General features: G+C 48.7%; 1 protein-coding gene across 3 annotated transcripts in view; it reads left to right on the forward strand.

Moving 5' to 3' along the window:
* The window catches only part of dspa (desmoplakin a), a 39,957-nt gene that overhangs the window by 785 nt on the left and 21,672 nt on the right, over nucleotides 1-17,500 (forward strand). For all 3 annotated transcript variants that reach the window (XM_053233159.1, XM_034303820.2, XM_034303821.2), the window contains exons 2-7: nucleotides 7,796-7,880; nucleotides 8,059-8,180; nucleotides 8,585-8,732; nucleotides 16,113-16,238; nucleotides 16,351-16,410; nucleotides 16,508-16,675. In XM_053233159.1, coding sequence (XP_053089134.1) covers nucleotides 7,796-7,880; nucleotides 8,059-8,180; nucleotides 8,585-8,732; nucleotides 16,113-16,238; nucleotides 16,351-16,410; nucleotides 16,508-16,675 — 709 coding nt within the window. The remainder of the gene's footprint in view (nucleotides 1-7,795; nucleotides 7,881-8,058; nucleotides 8,181-8,584; nucleotides 8,733-16,112; nucleotides 16,239-16,350; nucleotides 16,411-16,507; nucleotides 16,676-17,500) is intronic.

Genomic DNA, 17,500 nt, shown 5'->3' on the forward strand with positions numbered 1-17,500 from the left:
ATTACTGCGTATAAAAATAAAGCGAAAAACAATCAGAAACATTTATATGGGAAAAAAGAAACATAAAAAACGTACAAGAACCTGGTTGCATAAGTATACACACCCCTAAACTAACACACTGGTGAAGCAACTGTTGATGTTATTACACACTCAGTCTTTTTGGCTCAGAGTCTATCAGTGTGGAACATCTTAGCTTGGCAATATTTTCCCACTCTTTCTTGCCAAAACCTTTTTTGATCCATCAGATCATTAGGGCATCTCCTGTGCACAGCTGCTTCAGGTCACCCCACAGATGTTTAGCTGGATTCAGGTCTGGGTTCTGGCTCGGCCAATCAGAAACATTGATCTTCTTTTGGTGAAGCCGTTCCTTTGTTGATGTGGATGTGCGCTTTGGGTCGTTGTCGTACTGAAAGGAGAAATTCCTTTTCATCTTCAGCTCACTAGCAGACACCTGAAGGTTTTGCGCTAAAATCGACTGGTATTTGTAGCTACTCATGATTCCCTCCAACTTGATAAAAGCCCCAGTTCTGGCTGAAGAAAAGCAGCTCTAAAGCATGATGCTGCCACCACCATGCTTCACCGTGGGGATGGTGTTCTTTTGGTGATGTGCTTTTTTTGCACCAAACATACCTTTTGGAATTATGAAATTATTAAACCTTTTGGAATTGGTCTCTTCAGACCATAACACATTTTGCCACATGGTTTGGGGTGATTTAGTTGAGCTTGGATGTTTTTTGTGAAAAAAGGCTTCCGTCTAGCCGCCTACCCCACAGCACAGACATGTGAAGAATATGAGAGATAGTTGTCACGTGCAGAGAGTAATCAGTACGTGTCGGATGTTCCTGCAGCTCCCTTAATGATGCTGTAGGTCTCTTGGCAGCCTCCCTGGTAAGATTTTGTCTTGTCCTTTTATAAATTCTGATCGAGATCTTTGCACAGTGAGACCCTGTACAGGCTTTATAAGCTCTTTATGGATCATGGCTTCAGCAGTCAGATGAAACCATGAAGATGTGAAGAAATTCATACAGAAACAGCTGATCTTTATTTGAGGTTAATCAGAATAATTTCATTGACAGCTGTATGATAATTACTTTTGAGCATGAGACTGAATGTGATTGGTTCATTCTGAACACAGCCACACCCCCAGTTATAAAAGGGTGTGTAAAGTTATGCAAGCAGCTTATCGTAACTTTTTTATTTTTCTTGTTTTTCCCTAAAATATTTCTGATTGTTTTTCACTTCATTTTTATACGCTGTAATTTCACACTGAGGGTGGAAAAAGTTCTGAGATGATTTATCTTAGTTTCTTTTCTTTAACAGGGGTGTGTAAACTTTTTTATGCTGTATGATGGTTTTGTCATTTTCAGTTTATATATATATATATAAAATTTAAATGGACTTATAGCGTTATTGTACAACATATCACATCACATTTTTCTTTAGTGTCGTGCAGCCCTAACACACACACACACACACACACACACACACACACACACACACACACACATTGCAGAGCTACACTTGTAACACACACACAGACACACACACATACACACACGCATGTTTGTAATACTATCCTTCTGAGGATTTTCCACTGTCATAATTATTAATAAGGATTATTTACGCTGCACTACACCTAACCCTGACCCTTAACCTCAGTCACCAAAAGGAAACTTAATGACCAGCTGAATGTCCCCACAAAGTCAACACTCTCAGATATTCCTATCATTGTGGGGACAAACTGCATCTCACTCATTCTGTCTGTTTCTCTTTCGGTCTCTATTTCTTCATTTTCTCTCTATTGCCCTCCTTTCTTTCTTTCTTTCTTTCTTTCTTTCTTTCTTTTTTCTTTCTTTGTAATGTGACTGTAGTGATGGTGATAAGTGTTTTAGCTTTACTGTAGTTTCTCTTTCATGTGAAACACCAATTTTAGTGTGTGTGTGTGTGTGTGGAATGAGCTCCACTGTGCGACACTTCCCCCCCACTCGCTCTGAAATGGACTCTTCCACCTTCAGGCTGATAAACAGAAGGTGTGTCAGATCACCCCTCTGTTCAGGAATGGTTTGTTTCTCGTTTGTCTCTTATGTCCAGAACAGGAATGCTGTTGTTCCTGACACGGTGACCTTTGACCTTTTGTTCCTGATGTAGCTGTGAGTTTCGAGTTTACACACGCTAACATTGCTGTGTTTAAACTTCTTTCCTTATCACTGTGGTTGTAAAAACAGAGCGTCTTATTCAGGGCGGATTTCAGACAGACAGGAGCCGAAGAAGTCACGTGATCAGTGTGAGGTTAAAGGAGGCAAGCGAGCGTCCGGTCTGATCCGCGCAGGTCTGATCCGCGCAGGTCTGATCCGCGCAGGTCCGACGTCCTGACCGCGGGCTTTCAGTCCAAGCAGTCAGGAGTCTGATAGTCGACTGCAGACAGGGATGATGGGGTGATTAAAGAGAGATGTGGAGAGGATAAAGAGAGCACGACACGGTTCTGTTTATTTACACTGAATATGGTGAAGCCTGTGTGCTGGCGAGAGTGAGATCTGACTCGCCCTGTAGCAGGAGTGCCGTGCATAAGTATTCACCCCCCTGATCTTTCACACATTTTGTAGTGTTCAAGCCTGGAACTGAAATGGACTTAACTGGAATTTAAAGTCATATTTTTGACTCGTTAGTGAAGAATTACATCATTAGCATATTTCATCAGCAGCTGAGTTTATTTCCGTGTTTCACCAGCTAGTGAAATTACAGAGCTCTTTTTTCTGAATCTTTCAGTTCAGTTACGCTTCAAAAAACTATTTTAATTTACACCACGGGTCAGAACCTTCATCGGGACACGAGCCGTATGTCTCACACCCCTGATCTAACGTTTATTGTAACCTGTGTGTGTGTGTGTGTGTGTGTGTGTGTGTGTGTGGTTAAAGACTATAAGAGACAGAATAGTCTGTAAGTAACTTCAGGAATATACGAGAAGTTAGATGGAACCTTCAGGAATTAAGAGAAAAAGAGAGGAATGTGTGTAATATATTAAAATAATAAATGTCTGCCCAAAGGCTGTACAAACACAGCAATGTATGGAAATAAATAAATAAATAAACAGCTTTCACTTCCGGCAGTTTTATTTGCACAGCTGTTAGACGTTTGTTCTCTGCTTCTCTGGAAACTTTGTTACATCCACAGTTAGAAATATATTTCTATTTTATTACATATTACGGGTTAATTTATTCATTTTTTTAACCACATATGCTCACAGTTATTGAACTGTTGTTTGTATTTTTTGTCTTGAGGAAGATGTCAAAAAAATTCCTTCAGGATCAAATAAAGTTTATATCTTATTTGAAACATCTTGCTGTCGAGATCCTTTATATACATGTTTACTGTACAGGCCATCTGTGTGTGTGTGTGTGTGTGTGTGTGTGTGTGAGAGAGAGAGAGTGAGTCAGTCAGGGTTGTCATTTCTCGGCTTTGTTTTGTGGTCGCTAGTTTGAATTTTCCCAGCAGCCCCTGAGTCACAGCTGATTTGCATACAGATTAAGAGGATGAAGTTTAAGTTAAGATTAAATTAAGATTAAGTCTGTGTTGTTGTGTCTGCTGATGTGTGTGTTTGTGTGTATTTTTGCCAGCTCTGACATGAGTGTGTATAAAATGTGTTGAACTGTGAATTTGTGACTACCAGTTTAAGAAACGTTGTTATTAACGTTCCTCACCCGGTTACTGAATTTCTGCTGCGTGTTCAGACGTGTGTATGTTCATCACTACACAGGAGTGTGTATGTGGGAGTGTGTGTAAGTGTGTGTATGTAGGAGTGTGTGAGATTTGGAACGAGGTGAATAATCTTGTTACGTGCATGAGTCGCTGTGTGAACTTTTGAACTAGATTGCTGTTTTGTTTTTTGCAAATGCCCTGCATGTGAATGCGTGTGTGTGTGTGTATATGTGTGTGTGCATGCGTATGTTCGTGCGTGCATGTGTGTGTATGTGCATATGTGTGTGTGCGTGGATGTGTGTCACACAAACCTTGTAGAATTAACTTTTATATTAGGGGACAACTTTATAGCTGCTACAACCTAAATGAGAACAGGAACTAACTTGTTTCACCAACTTTCCACAACATTAAATGTAACTATAACCAGATAAAAATTATGACGTGAAAAAAACGCAGCTTGCCACGTTAGCGAGAAACTACAAAACATAAACTCTGTCCTGAAGATGCCGGAAAACTTCAAGTTACAGCTTTACTGCATTAATATTAATAGCATTAATATAAACCTGTGATTTATTACTACTACTAGCTACTATCAGAGCTGCTGTTATAGAAAATTAATCAACACCTTCTGACCAATCACAATCCAGAATTCAACAATGCTGTGGTGTAAATTTTGTTAAAATTTGCTCATATTAAAACACAGTTTTAATTTGCTCAGGTGTGTTATCTTTACAGAAATGTGAACAAATAATGGCAGTTTTTAAAATGTCGTACACCACATCAGTGTGCTGCAGCAGCATATTTTATTTAATTCTACTTGTGGAAGCGTAACTGTGTGTGTGTTTATTTGTGTGTGTGATTATTGAACCTTTAGAGCTAAAACTAAAACTTTAGAACTGTTAGACTCCACCTGATAAAGGTCCTCATTAGCATAACAGAGGTGAACAAAGAGGCATACTGTGTGAGGAGGGAGCTGGAGTAAAGTGAAGACGGGGCTGGAGTGAAGTGAGGAAGGAGCTGGAGTGAAGTGAGGAGGGAGCTGGAGTAAAGTGAAGACGGGGCTGGAGTGAAGTGAGGACGGGGCTGGAGTGAAGAGAGGACGGAGCTGGAGTGAAGAGAGGACTGAGCTGGAGTGAAGAGAGGACGGGGCTGGAGTGAAGAGAGGACGGGGCTGGAGTGAAGTGAAGACGGAGCTGGAGTGAAGAGAGGACGGGGCTGGAGTGAAGAGAGGACGGGGCTGGAGTGAAGAGAGGACGGAGCTGGAGTGAAGTGAGGACGGAGCTGGAGTGAAGAGAGGACGGAGCTGGAGTGAAGAGAGGACGGGGCTGGAGTGAAGTGAGGACGGGGCTGGAGTGAAGAGAGGACGGAGCTGGAGTGAAGAGAGGACGGGGCTGGAGTGAAGTGAGGACGGGGCTGGAGTGAAGTGAGGACGGGGCTGGAGTGAAGTGAGGACGGGGCTGGAGTGAAGAGAGGACGGGGCTGGAGTGAAGAGAGGACGGAGCTGGAGTGAAGTGAGGACGGGGCTGGAGTGAAGTGAGGACGGGGCTGGAGTGAAGAGAGGACGGAAGAGAGGACGGGGCTGGAGTGAAGTGAGGACGGAAGAGAGGACGGGGCTGGAGTGAAGTGAGGACGGGGCTGGAGTAAAGTGAGGACGGGGCTGGAGTGAAGTGAGGACGGAGCTGGAGTGAAGTGAGGACGGAGCTGGAGTGAAGAGAGGACGGGGCTGGAGTAAAGTGAGGACGGGGCTGGAGTGAAGTGAGGACGGAGCTGGAGTGAAGTGAGGACGGAGCTGGAGTGAAGAGAGGACGGAGCTGGAGTGAAGAGAGGACGGAGCTGGAGTGAAGAGAGGACGGGGCTGGAGTGAAGAGAGGAAGGAGCTGGAGTGAAGTGAGGACGGAGCTGGAGTGAAGAGAGGAAGGAGCTGGAGTGAAGTGAGGACGGAGCTGGAGTGAAGAGAGGACGGAGCTGGAGTGAAGAGAGGACGGGGCTGGAGTGAAGAGAGGACGGAGCTGGAGTGAAGAGAGGACGGGGCTGGAGTGAAGAGAGGACGGAGCTGGAGTGAAGAGAGGACGGAGCTGGAGTGAAGAGAGGACGGAGCTGGAGTGAAGTGAGGACGGAGCTGGAGTGAAGAGAGGACGGGGCTGGAGTGAAGAGAGGACGGGGCTGGAGTGAAGTGAGGACGGGGCTGGAGTGAAGTGAGGACGGGGCTGGAGTGAAGAGAGGACGGAGCTGGAGTGAAGTGAGGACGGGGCTGGAGTGAAGTGAGGACGGGGCTGGAGTGAAGTGAGGACGGGGCTGGAGTGAAGTGAGGACGGGGCTGGAGTGAAGAGAGGACGGGGCTGGAGTGAAGAGAGGACGGAGCTGGAGTGAAGAGAGGACGGAGCTGGAGTGAAGTGAGGACGGGGCTGGAGTGAAGTGAGGACGGGGCTGGAGTGAAGTGAGGACGGAGCTGGAGTGAAGTGAGGACGGAGCTGGAGTGAAGAGAGGACGGAGCTGGAGTGAAGTGAGGACGGAGCTGGAGTGAAGAGAGGACGGGGCTGGAGTGAAGTGAGGACGGGGCTGGAGTGAAGTGAGGACGGGGCTGGAGTGAAGTGAGGACACCACTCGGAAAATGTCTTCATGCTTATACACAATAACACACATCAGACCTCAGTGTTAATGGCTTGTTGATTAAACGTTGCTATTAAGCTCATGAGATTAGCCATTACTGTAAATATTGTGTCTGAAGGGGAAATGTGGGTTTTATGTTCATGCACAATCATGTTCCATTACAGTAAATCATTTATCACTTCACAGCTGAGGCGGTTCCAGCTGATAGTGTTTAAGAGACCACAGTAATTAACACTGTGTGAAATTAAGGTTAGTTAGTTCACTTAGTACTTTTATATCACTGCTGTTCACATGTTTGTGTTAGCAAATCTGGAAATGTGAGAATGCAGTTACAAACCTAATCACAAAATAAATTCACACAGCTGTGTGTGTTAGAGGCAGAGATAGAGATAAAATTATGAATGAACTTAATGTTTCTCTGTGAGTGTCGCAGATGAACGCTTGGTCAGCTTGTCCTTCAAACTGTGGGCACGTTTTCTTTAAAGGAGAGCGCATCGAGAGAGCACCTGTTGCATCCTCACCACACACACTGCCCCTGAGAACACAGGCTGCTGAACACTGCGTTAGGACTCTGGTGACACACACCCTGATCCCATTTTCATTGTTTGCGTGATATTACATGCCGTCTCTAATCAAAGCAATATTGATACCAGACATTCATGCAGCATCTTGCACAAACTGTTCTATCTGACTGCTGTTAATTTGCACTGAAACGTCCTCCTCCATGCTGCACAACGCAGAAATACGATACTATAGACATCAATACTTACTGTAACTGCACTACCTCCTCTTCACACTGACTGCAGTGCACTAACACTGTATGTATACACTTTATGCTTTTTTGTTTTTTTTGGATTATCAGTGTTATTAGTTCAAATACATTTCATAACTGCAACGATAATAAAGAATCTTACTGACATTATTTTATGAATACCAGGAACTTTCCCCACGTAAATACTTACATGTCTTTTGGAATTTTTGGATGATGTCACAGACTCTGTGTGTGTGTGTGTGTGTGTGTGTAAATCTAATATAGAAGATAGAGATTTAATGTTCAGAGACTGTAGGATTGAGGAAATTGTAGGACTTGCTACCTTTCTCAGGATTTCAGTAAATATGATTCTAGTTTCAGGAAAGCTTTTTTTTTATCATCTTTTTGAAGTTAATGTTGGACCAGGGTACTGTGGGGGTGAGACAGAACCAAGAGGGAACTCGGGTACTGTGGGGGTGAGACAGAACCAAGAGGGAACTTTGGTACTGTGGGGGTGAGACAGAACCCAGAGGGAACTCGGGTACTGTGGGGGTGAGACAGAATTCAGAGGGAACTCGGGTACTGTGGGGGTGAGACAGAACCCAGAGGGAACTCAGGGGAGAACTGCAGATAACATTTAAAACGATTTAATGACATAAAATGAGAGACGTCATAACAACATCATCACTAACTGTGTGTGTGTGTGTGTGTGTGTGTGTGTGTGTGTGTGTGTTTCAGCATGGTGCCCTTTCAGAAGAAAGCCCAGATAATATATAATCACTGCATGAACAACCTTGAAATGGCCCAAAATCTGATGGAACAAGTGAGTACACACACACACACACACACACACACACACAGATAAACACAGATTAAGAGAACATATACTGGGGGAATTTCAAAGTAAATATAGTGCACACTACATATGGGGTAGTTTTGTAAATAATGAACTCTTTGTGTGTGTGTGTGTGTGTGTGTGTGTGTGTGTGTGTGTGTTACAGGGAGGAACTTGGGGTGAATTTGATAATGCGATGGCAATGGCTAATGAAGATATCAAGCAGCTTCATCAGCTTGTAGTGGAAGCGAAGAGCTACGGCCAGAACCCTGACTACATCATCAGAAGGTGTGTGTGTTTGTGTATGTGTGTGTATGTGTGTGTATGTGTGTGTGACTATGAGAGTCTGAATTGTTCACTGTGTGGTAGTGTAGTCTATAAAGTGGGCTCTAGAATGAGATCCTTTTTGTCGTAAAATGTCGTATGCTGTCAGTGTTTATGACGTTATTGTTATGAGCTGAAGGAGAGAGCGGCTGTAAGGAAAAGCGCGACGCTTCCTTATTTAAAATTAAACAAATAGATTTTAATCTGTATTTGGAAAAAGATCAAACACCAAGACTAACCATGTTCAGACCTGACCTATCCTGATTAATTACCATTAAATTCTTGTGTAAACATGCATGTGTAAAAGGTTGTTTATTAACATCTGTGTGTGTGTGTGTGTGTGTGTGTGTGTGTGTGTGTGTGCGTAGTCTGGAGGACTGCAGTGCATTGTTCTCTGACCTCACAGCCAGTGCAGCAGGACGAATGACGATGCGCCAAACTCGCACCAGCACAAGCAGAGAGGAATACAGCAGCAGGAGCTTCCTCGATGCCCTGGCCTGGATCAACCAACAGAAAGTGTGTTACCACACACACACACACACACACACGCACACACACGCATGCACACAGGGTTATGGTAATGTGAATGTTTATTAGTGTATTTACGGTAGGACTGTTTGGCAGTCAGGTGTGATGTTTGCTGTGAGAATCCTAGCAAAGCTGTGATCTTCCCAAGAATTCACCACACACCACATGTGTGTGTGTGTGTGTGTGTGTGTGCGTGTGTGTGAGAGAGAGAGAGACACTGAGCTGTTATGCTCTGATTCCTATGCTCAGTGAGGTGTGTGAGGGTTCAGCGTCTGGTCCGAACCGGTTTCACTTCACCAGGGATTGGTTGTAGGTGTGTGTGTGTGTGTGTGTGTGTGTGAAACAGAGGGAGACAGTGTGTAGGGGTTTGGCCTGAACTCCATGACAACAGCACAATGGAACTCACTCAACATGATCTAAACCTGGTGTGTGTGTGTGTGTGTGTGTTTCTTATCTCACATTCCAAAACAAGACACTCAGCTCGCTGTGAAAGAAATAAAGAGAGAGACAGAGTGAGAGAGAGAGAGAGAGAGAGAGACGGACAGAAACAAATTGAGAGAAAGACAGAGACAGAAAGATAGAGAGAGTTAGAGAGAAAGACAAAGAAAGTTAGAGAGAAAGATAGAGTTAGAGAGAAAGACAGAGAGAGAGTTAGAGAGAAAGACAGAGAGAGTTAGAGAGAAAGACAGAGAGAGAGTTAGAGAGAGTTAGAGAGAAAGACAGAGAGAGAGTTAGAGAGAAAGACAGAGAGAGAGTTAGAGAGAAAGACAGAGAGAGAGTTAGAGAGAGAGTTAGAGAGAAAGACAGAGAGAGAGTTAGAGAGAAAGACAGAGAGAGAGTTAGAGAGAGTTAGAGAGAAGACAGAGAGAGTTAGAGAGAAAGACAGAGAGAGAGTTAGATAGAAGACAGAGAGAGTTAGAGAGAGTTAGAGAGGAAGACAGAGAGAGTTAGAGAGAGTTAGAGAGAAAGACAGAGAGAGAGTTAGAGAGAAGACAGAGAGAGAGTTAGAGAGAAAGACAGAGAGAGAGTTAGAGAGAGTTAGAGAGAAAGACAGAGAGAGAGTTAGATAGAAGACAGAGAGAGTTAGAGAGGAAGACAGAGAGAGAGTTAGAGAGAAAGACAGAGAGAGAGTTAGAGAGAAAGACAGAGAGAGAGTTAGAGAGAGTTAGAGAGAAGACAGAGAGAGTTAGAGAGAAAGACAGAGAGAGAGTTAGATAGAAGACAGAGAGAGTTAGAGAGAGTTAGAGAGGAAGACAGAGAGAGAGTTAGAGAGAGTTAGAGAGAAAGACAGAGAGAGAGTTAGAGAGAAGACAGAGAGAGAGTTAGAGAGAAGACAGAGAGAGAGTTAGAGAGAAAGACAGAGAGAGTTAGAGAGAAAGACAGAGAGAGTTAGAGCACATGAAAATGAAAGAAAGTGTTAGAGTGACAGAGAGACAGACAGAAAGAGACAGAGAGAGAAATGAGAGGAGGGAAGGGAGGGGCAGGATGAATCATTAAACACTGACACATTATTACCTGTAATGGTGGAACAACACACACACACACACACACACACACAAACCTCTGCAGACACACACACCCTGCTGCGGACACACCCTGCTGTCACTCCCTCTTTCTCTTTCTCTCACCTGTCTCACCATGCCCTCTGTGGTGAAACACACACACACACACACACACACACACACACACACACACACACACACACACACACACACACACAGGAGTTAATTGTTTAGATTTAATCTGCTGCCATCTACAGGCCATGGCTGGAAATTCTTTTTGTGTGTGTGTGTGTGTGTGCGTGAAGTGTTCTTATTAAAATGGACAGTATCATGCTGACTCTTACTAGCCCTGTAATCTCACACACAGCTCAGGACAGAAAATTAAAATGGCCTCCTTTATTCTGGTAAAAGCCTCACACGCGAGTGTTTTATTACGGCACACGCGCTCATCCCGAGCGACTTACAGGCGAGACGGCGTTACCGTTATCTCATTTACACGCCGGAGCAGCTGAGGGTTAAGGGCCTTGCTCAAAGGGATTTGAACTCATGACCTGCTGATCAGTAGAACAAGGCCTTAACCACTGAACTACCACCAGCTGATAAATCACACTACTGAGCTGAATACACTGAGCCGAACACGCCGAGCCGTACACACGAACACGCCGAGCTGAATACTCCGAGCCGCACACGCCGAGCCGTACACACGAACACGCCGAGCCGTACACACGAACACGCCGAGCCGAACACGCCGAGCCGAACACACGAACACGCCGAGCCGTACACACGAACACGCCGAGCCGAACACGCCGAGCCGAACACACGAACACGCCGAGCCGAACACACGAACACGCCGAGCCGTACACGCCGAGCCGAACACGCCGAGCCGAACACACGAACACGCCGAGCCGTACACACGAACACGCCGAGCTGAACACACGAACACGCCGAGCTGAACACGCCGAGCCGAACACGCCGAGCCGTACACACGAACACGCCGAGCCGTACACGCCGAGCTGAACACGCCGAGCCGAACACGCCGAGCCGTACACACGAACACGCCGAGCCGTACACGCCGAGCTGAACACGCCGAGCCGAACACGCCGAGCCGTACACACGAACACGCCGAGCCGTACACACGAACACGCCGAGCCGTACACGCCGAGCCGAACACACGAACACGCCGAGCCGAACACGCCGAGCCGAACACGCTGAGCCGTACACACGAACACGCCGAGCCGAACACGCCGAGCTGAACACGCCGAGCCGAACACGCCGAGCCGAACACACGAACACGCCGAGCCGTACACGCCGAGCCGAACACGCCGAGCCGTACACGCAAACACGCCGAGCCGTACACGCCGAGCTGAACACGCCGAGCCGAACACGCCGAGCCGTACACACGAACACGCCGAGCCGTACACACGAACACGCCGAGCCGTACACACGAACACGCCGAGCCGAACACGCCGAGCCGAACACGCTGAGCCGTACACACGAACACGCCGAGCTGAACACGCTGAGCCGTACACACGAACACGCCGAGCTGAACACGCCAAGCCGAACACGCCGAGCCGAACACGCCGAGCCGTACACGCCGAGCCGTACACGCCGAGCCGTACACGCCGAGCTGAACACGCCGAGCCGAACACGCCGAGCCGTACACACGAACACGCCGAGCCGAACACGCCGAGCCGTACACTCCGAGCCGAACACGCCGAGCCGAACACGCCGAGCCGAACACTCCGAGCCGCACACGCCGAGCCGAACACGCCGAGCCGTACACACGAACACGCAGAGCCGTACACACGAACACGCCGAGCCGAACACGCCGAGCCGAACACGCCGAGCCGCACACGCCGAGCCGTACACACGAACACGCCGAGCTGAACACGCCGAGCCGAACACGCTGAGCCGTACACACGAACACGCCGAGCCGTACACGCCGAGCTGAACACGCCGAGCCGTACACTCCGAGCCGAACACGCAGAGCCGTACACTCCGAGCCGCACACGCCGAGCCGCACACGCCGAGCCGTACACTCCGAGCCGAACACGCAGAGCCGTACACTCCGAGCCGTACACTTCGAGCGAACACGCAGAGCCGTACACTCCGAGCTGAACACACGAACACACCGAGCCGTACACTCCGAGCCGAACACACCGAGCCGTACACACCGAGCCGTACACTCCGAGCCGAACACACCGAGCCGTACACTCCGAGCCGAACACACCGAGCCGTACACTCCGAGCCGTACACTCCGAGCCGAAAACACACCGACCCGTACACTCCGAGCCGTACACTCCGAGCCGAACACGCAGAGCCGTACACTCCGAGCCGTACACTCCGAGCCGAACACTCCGAGCCGAACACGCCGAGCCGTACACACCGAGCCGTACACTCCGAGCCGTACACTCCGAGCCGAACACACCGAGCCGTACACTCCGAGCCGAAAACACACCGACCCGTACACTCCGAGCCGTACACTCCGAGCCGTACACTCCGAGCCGTACACTCCGAGCCGTACACACGAACACGCCGAGCCGAACACGCCGAGCCGAACACTCCGAGCCGTACACTCCGAGCCGAACACGCCGAGCCGTACACTCCGAGCCGTACACACGAACACGCCGAGCCGAACACGCCGAGCCGAACACTCCGAGCCGTACACTCCGAGCCGAACACGCCGAGCCGTACACTCCGAGCCGAACACACGTACACGCCGAGCCGAACACGCCGAGCCGTACACGCCGAGCCGTACACGCCGAGCCGCACACACGAACACGCCGAGCCGAACACGCCGAGCCGAACACGCCGAGCCGCACACGCCGAGCCGTACACACGAACACGCCGAGCCGTACACGCCGAGCCGAACACTCCGAGCCGAACACGCCGAGCCGCACACGCCGAGCCGCACACGCCGAGCCGCACACGCCGAGCCGAACACGCCGAGCCGCACACGCCGAGCCGTACACACGAACACGCCGAGCCGCACACGCCGAGCCGTACACTCCGAGCCGAACACGCAGAGCCGTACACTCCGAGCTGAACACACGAACACACCGAGCCGTACACTCCGAGCCGTACACTCCGAGCCGTACACTCCGAGCCGAACACTCCGAGCCGAACACGCAGAGCCGTACACTCCGAGCTGAACACTCCGAGCCGTACACTCCGAGCCGAAAACACACCGACCCGTACACTCCGAGCCGTACACTCCGAGCCGAACACGCCGAGCCGTACACTCCGAGCCGTACACTCCGAGCTGAACACACGAACACACCGAGCCGTACACTCCGAGCCGAACACTCCGAGCCGAACACGCAGAGCCGTACACACCGAGCCGTACACTCCGAGCCGTACACTCCGAGCCGAACACACCGAGCCGTACACTCCGAGCCGAAAACACACCGACCCGTACACTCCGAGCCGTACACTCCGAGCCGTACACTCCGAGCCGAACACGCCGAGCCGTACACTCCGAGCCGTACACACGAACACGCCGAGCCGAACACGCCGAGCCGAACACTCCGAGCCGTACACTCCGAGCCGAACACGCCGAGCCGTACACTCCGAGCCGTACACACGAACACGCCGAGCCGAACACGCCGAGCCGAACACTCCGAGCCGTACACTCCGAGCCGAACACGCCGAGCCGTACACTCCGAGCCGAACACACGTACACGCCGAGCCGAACACGCCGAGCCGTACACGCCGAGCCGTACACGCCGAGCCGCACACACGAACACGCCGAGCCGAACACGCCGAGCCGAACACGCCGAGCCGCACACGCCGAGCCGTACACACGAACACGCCGAGCCGTACACGCCGAGCCGAACACTCCGAGCCGAACACGCCGAGCCGCACACGCCGAGCCGCACACTCCGAGCCGTACACACGAACACGCCGAGCCGCACACGCCGAGCCGTACACTCCGAGCCGAACACGCAGAGCCGTACACTCCGAGCTGAACACACGAACACACCGAGCCGTACACTCCGAGCCGTACACTCCGAGCCGTACACTCCGAGCCGAACACTCCGAGCCGAACACGCCGAGCCGAACACGCCGAGCCGCACACGCTGAGCCGAACACGCCGAGCCGTACACTCCGAGCCGTACACACGAACACGCCGAGCCGAACACGCCGAGCCGAACACTCCGAGCCGTACACACGAACACGCCGAGCCGAACACGCCGAGCCGAACACTCCGAACCGTACACTCTGAGCCGAACACGCCGAGCCGTACACTCCGAGCCGAACACGCCGAGCCGAACACGCGTACACGCCGAGCCGAACACGCCGAGCCGTACACGCCGAGCCGTACACGCCGAGCCGCACACTCCGAGCCGAACGCGCCGAGCCGAACACGCCGAGCTGAACACACGAACACACCGAGCCGAACACACCGAACTCTCACTGTTGCTAGGGGACAGAGCCGTACACACCGAGCCGAACACACCGAGCCGTACACGCCGAGCCGTACACACCGAACTCTCACTGTTGCTAGGAGACGGAGCAGTAAAACACACATGGAGGTTAGTTTCAGTGTGCTAGTAAACGCAGCTCGGCTTATTTTGACGTTATAAAGACTCACATTCCTGCCACAGCTCATAGTTTTTCCAGCGTTGAGGTTCTTCCCTGCAGCCCGGCTTCCTGTTTGGCATTTCAGTGTATCGACTTCCTGTTTCCTGTTTTCAGTGACTTCCTGTGTTTCCTGTTTTCATTCTGTTATTTGTCATGGGCTGAATTTAGACTGAGACTGAGGTGTAAAACTCAGGTGTGTTACGCAACGAGACGTGAACAGTTAAGAGCCCGAGTCCCTCACTTGCGTTTCCATCTTGTGTTTTTGTTCAGCTTGATGTGAGTCACGGCTGTAATCAGTAAAACTCTTGTGTAATTGATCACGGCTCACAGAAGGTCTGATGTCTGTTGCACAGTTATTTAATCACAAACTTCAGAATCACGGAGGCTGTAACCTGATTTTTGTCCCTGTCACTTTTACAGACACCAGTGCGACAGTTTGTCTAGAAGAAAATACAAAAAAATATATATATATATAATTTAACACTTCCAGGAAAGAATTTTTATTGACTCATCCTGAACTAGTCTTGTGTTTGGCCAATTAAATGCTCTCTAGATTGTATATGCTCCACCCCTGGGGGCGTGTCTTGCTCCGCAGTAGCAGCTTGGTAGCAGTAAATGTTGTTTTCGGAGGAGTGTTTTACCGACTTGGAGCTGTTCAGCACCTGAACATCGCTACCTCAGACTGAATAAACACTCTGGTTATAAACACGTCACTGTTTTCCATGTTCAGCTAGCTCACTGAGCTACTCTACCGTCACGTTTGTTCAGATTGCCTGGGGTCTACTGGTAATCGGTCAAGCGCTTCAGCACGCTGGCGTTCTGACTTCTGTTACAAAAGGAAATACATCAACATATGAAAGCGAATCATGGCTGTCACTCTGTTTCACGTGGAGTTTAAACACACTGATGGTTTTTCAGAACAGTATGCAGTCGCTGGATTGAAAACTCTACAGAATCCCGTGTTTAGAAATTGTTAGATAGTTTTGTTTGGAATCGTTACTGACGTGTAAAGACTCTAGTGAAAGCTAACAGTCTGGATCAGGAGACTACATAAGCAGCTGTTCTAAAACATGCAGCTACTTCACATTAGTGTAAGGAAATTGTGTGTGTGTGTGTGTGTGTGGAAATAGCTGAAATGAGAAGAAAAATCAGATCAAAGTCCCAAAACAGGGCTGATATTCACAAAGCAGACATGAATTCTAGTGTTTGGGACAAAGCCTTATGTGTATGTGTGTTTTCTTTCTGTGTGTGTGTGTGTGTGTGTGTGTGTGTGTGTGTGTAGCGTCTGATTGAGACAGCACAGTTTTCTGATGACAATGCAGCCATTGAGCAGCAGATCACGAACCACGCCAGGTTCCACAGCTCCATCCAGAGGAGTATAGAAGTGCAGAGAGCCAAGGATGAACTGGTAACACACACACATACACACACACAGAAACACACATACACACACACACACACACACAGAATCACACACTGAGCATTGGGATATATGTTGGTAAATGTGTGTGTGTGTGCAGATGCAGTTAGGAGACAAGGCAAGTATTCATGCTCTGGACCAGGAGTGGGACATGTTACAGGTAAACACAGACATCTCGTTTTCCGTCACTTCCTCCTGCACTATTCACACTTCCTGTCTAACTCCCCTATTCCCTCTCGGTCTGACCCATGATGTAGAAAATGTCTCGTGACCGCACGAATCAGCTGCGTGATATGCAGAACATCCTCTCCGACATCTCTCAAGCCATCATGTGGGTGAACGACAGAGAGGAGGAGGAGCTCATGTTCGACTGGGGTGACAAAAACATCGACGTCTACATCCCCAAGAAACAGGAAAGCTACTCGGTACACACACACACACACACACACACACACACACACACGCACGCGCGCATGTCATGTAAAACTGTGGTTCTCAAAGCACCGTCCATGGAACATAACCATGAGGTTTTTTGGTTGTTGTTACAGCCCAACATTATGAAAGTTATTATATTCGTTATTGGATTGTTAGAGTTAGGATCCTGTTTAACTGCTCACTTCAATGTAACAGGCTTAATTCAAACCTCAACAACTAGTTGGCTTTTGGACATAATGTGTTCTGGTGATGGAACGTTCAGGAATAAGAAACTCTATGAGTCTAATTACCATCCAAAATATTATTGTACACATTCCAACATTTAAAACAATAGATTATGTTCATAAATTCATGTTGAGGAGGTCTGTGAAATGTATTTTAAAGCTGCAAAAAGCTGGAGAAACCCTGCTGTAGGTCAAATAGAGAAGATTCTGAACATTAGCATAAATAGCTTAGCTTGTGTAAAGTGGGTAGAGGTAAAAGCCTATGACAGCTGGAGATCCACCGATAAACGCTTAAGGATCTCAGTAGCTAATAGAATAGCACTTGATCCAGCACATCCTGTTATTCTGTTTTTGAATCGAATGACTAAATCAAGCCCACGGTGCGAAGGATAATCTGACCGAGTGCTCTTGTGCTACGCTTACAAAGAAACTTTATGTTCATTCATCATTTTATCCATGAAATATTCACTCCTCGAGATGTGCAGAATTTCAGTACTGAATATTCTGAGTGCTCTGAATGAGGCTCTCAGTTACAGTATGCAGAAGAATGCTCTCTGCAGTTAGAACTGATGAGAAAGGAGTAATGTTTAG

Source organism: Pangasianodon hypophthalmus, chromosome 4, assembly GCF_027358585.1.
Source record: "Pangasianodon hypophthalmus isolate fPanHyp1 chromosome 4, fPanHyp1.pri, whole genome shotgun sequence".
Classification (NCBI taxonomy): Eukaryota; Metazoa; Chordata; class Actinopteri; order Siluriformes; family Pangasiidae; genus Pangasianodon; species Pangasianodon hypophthalmus.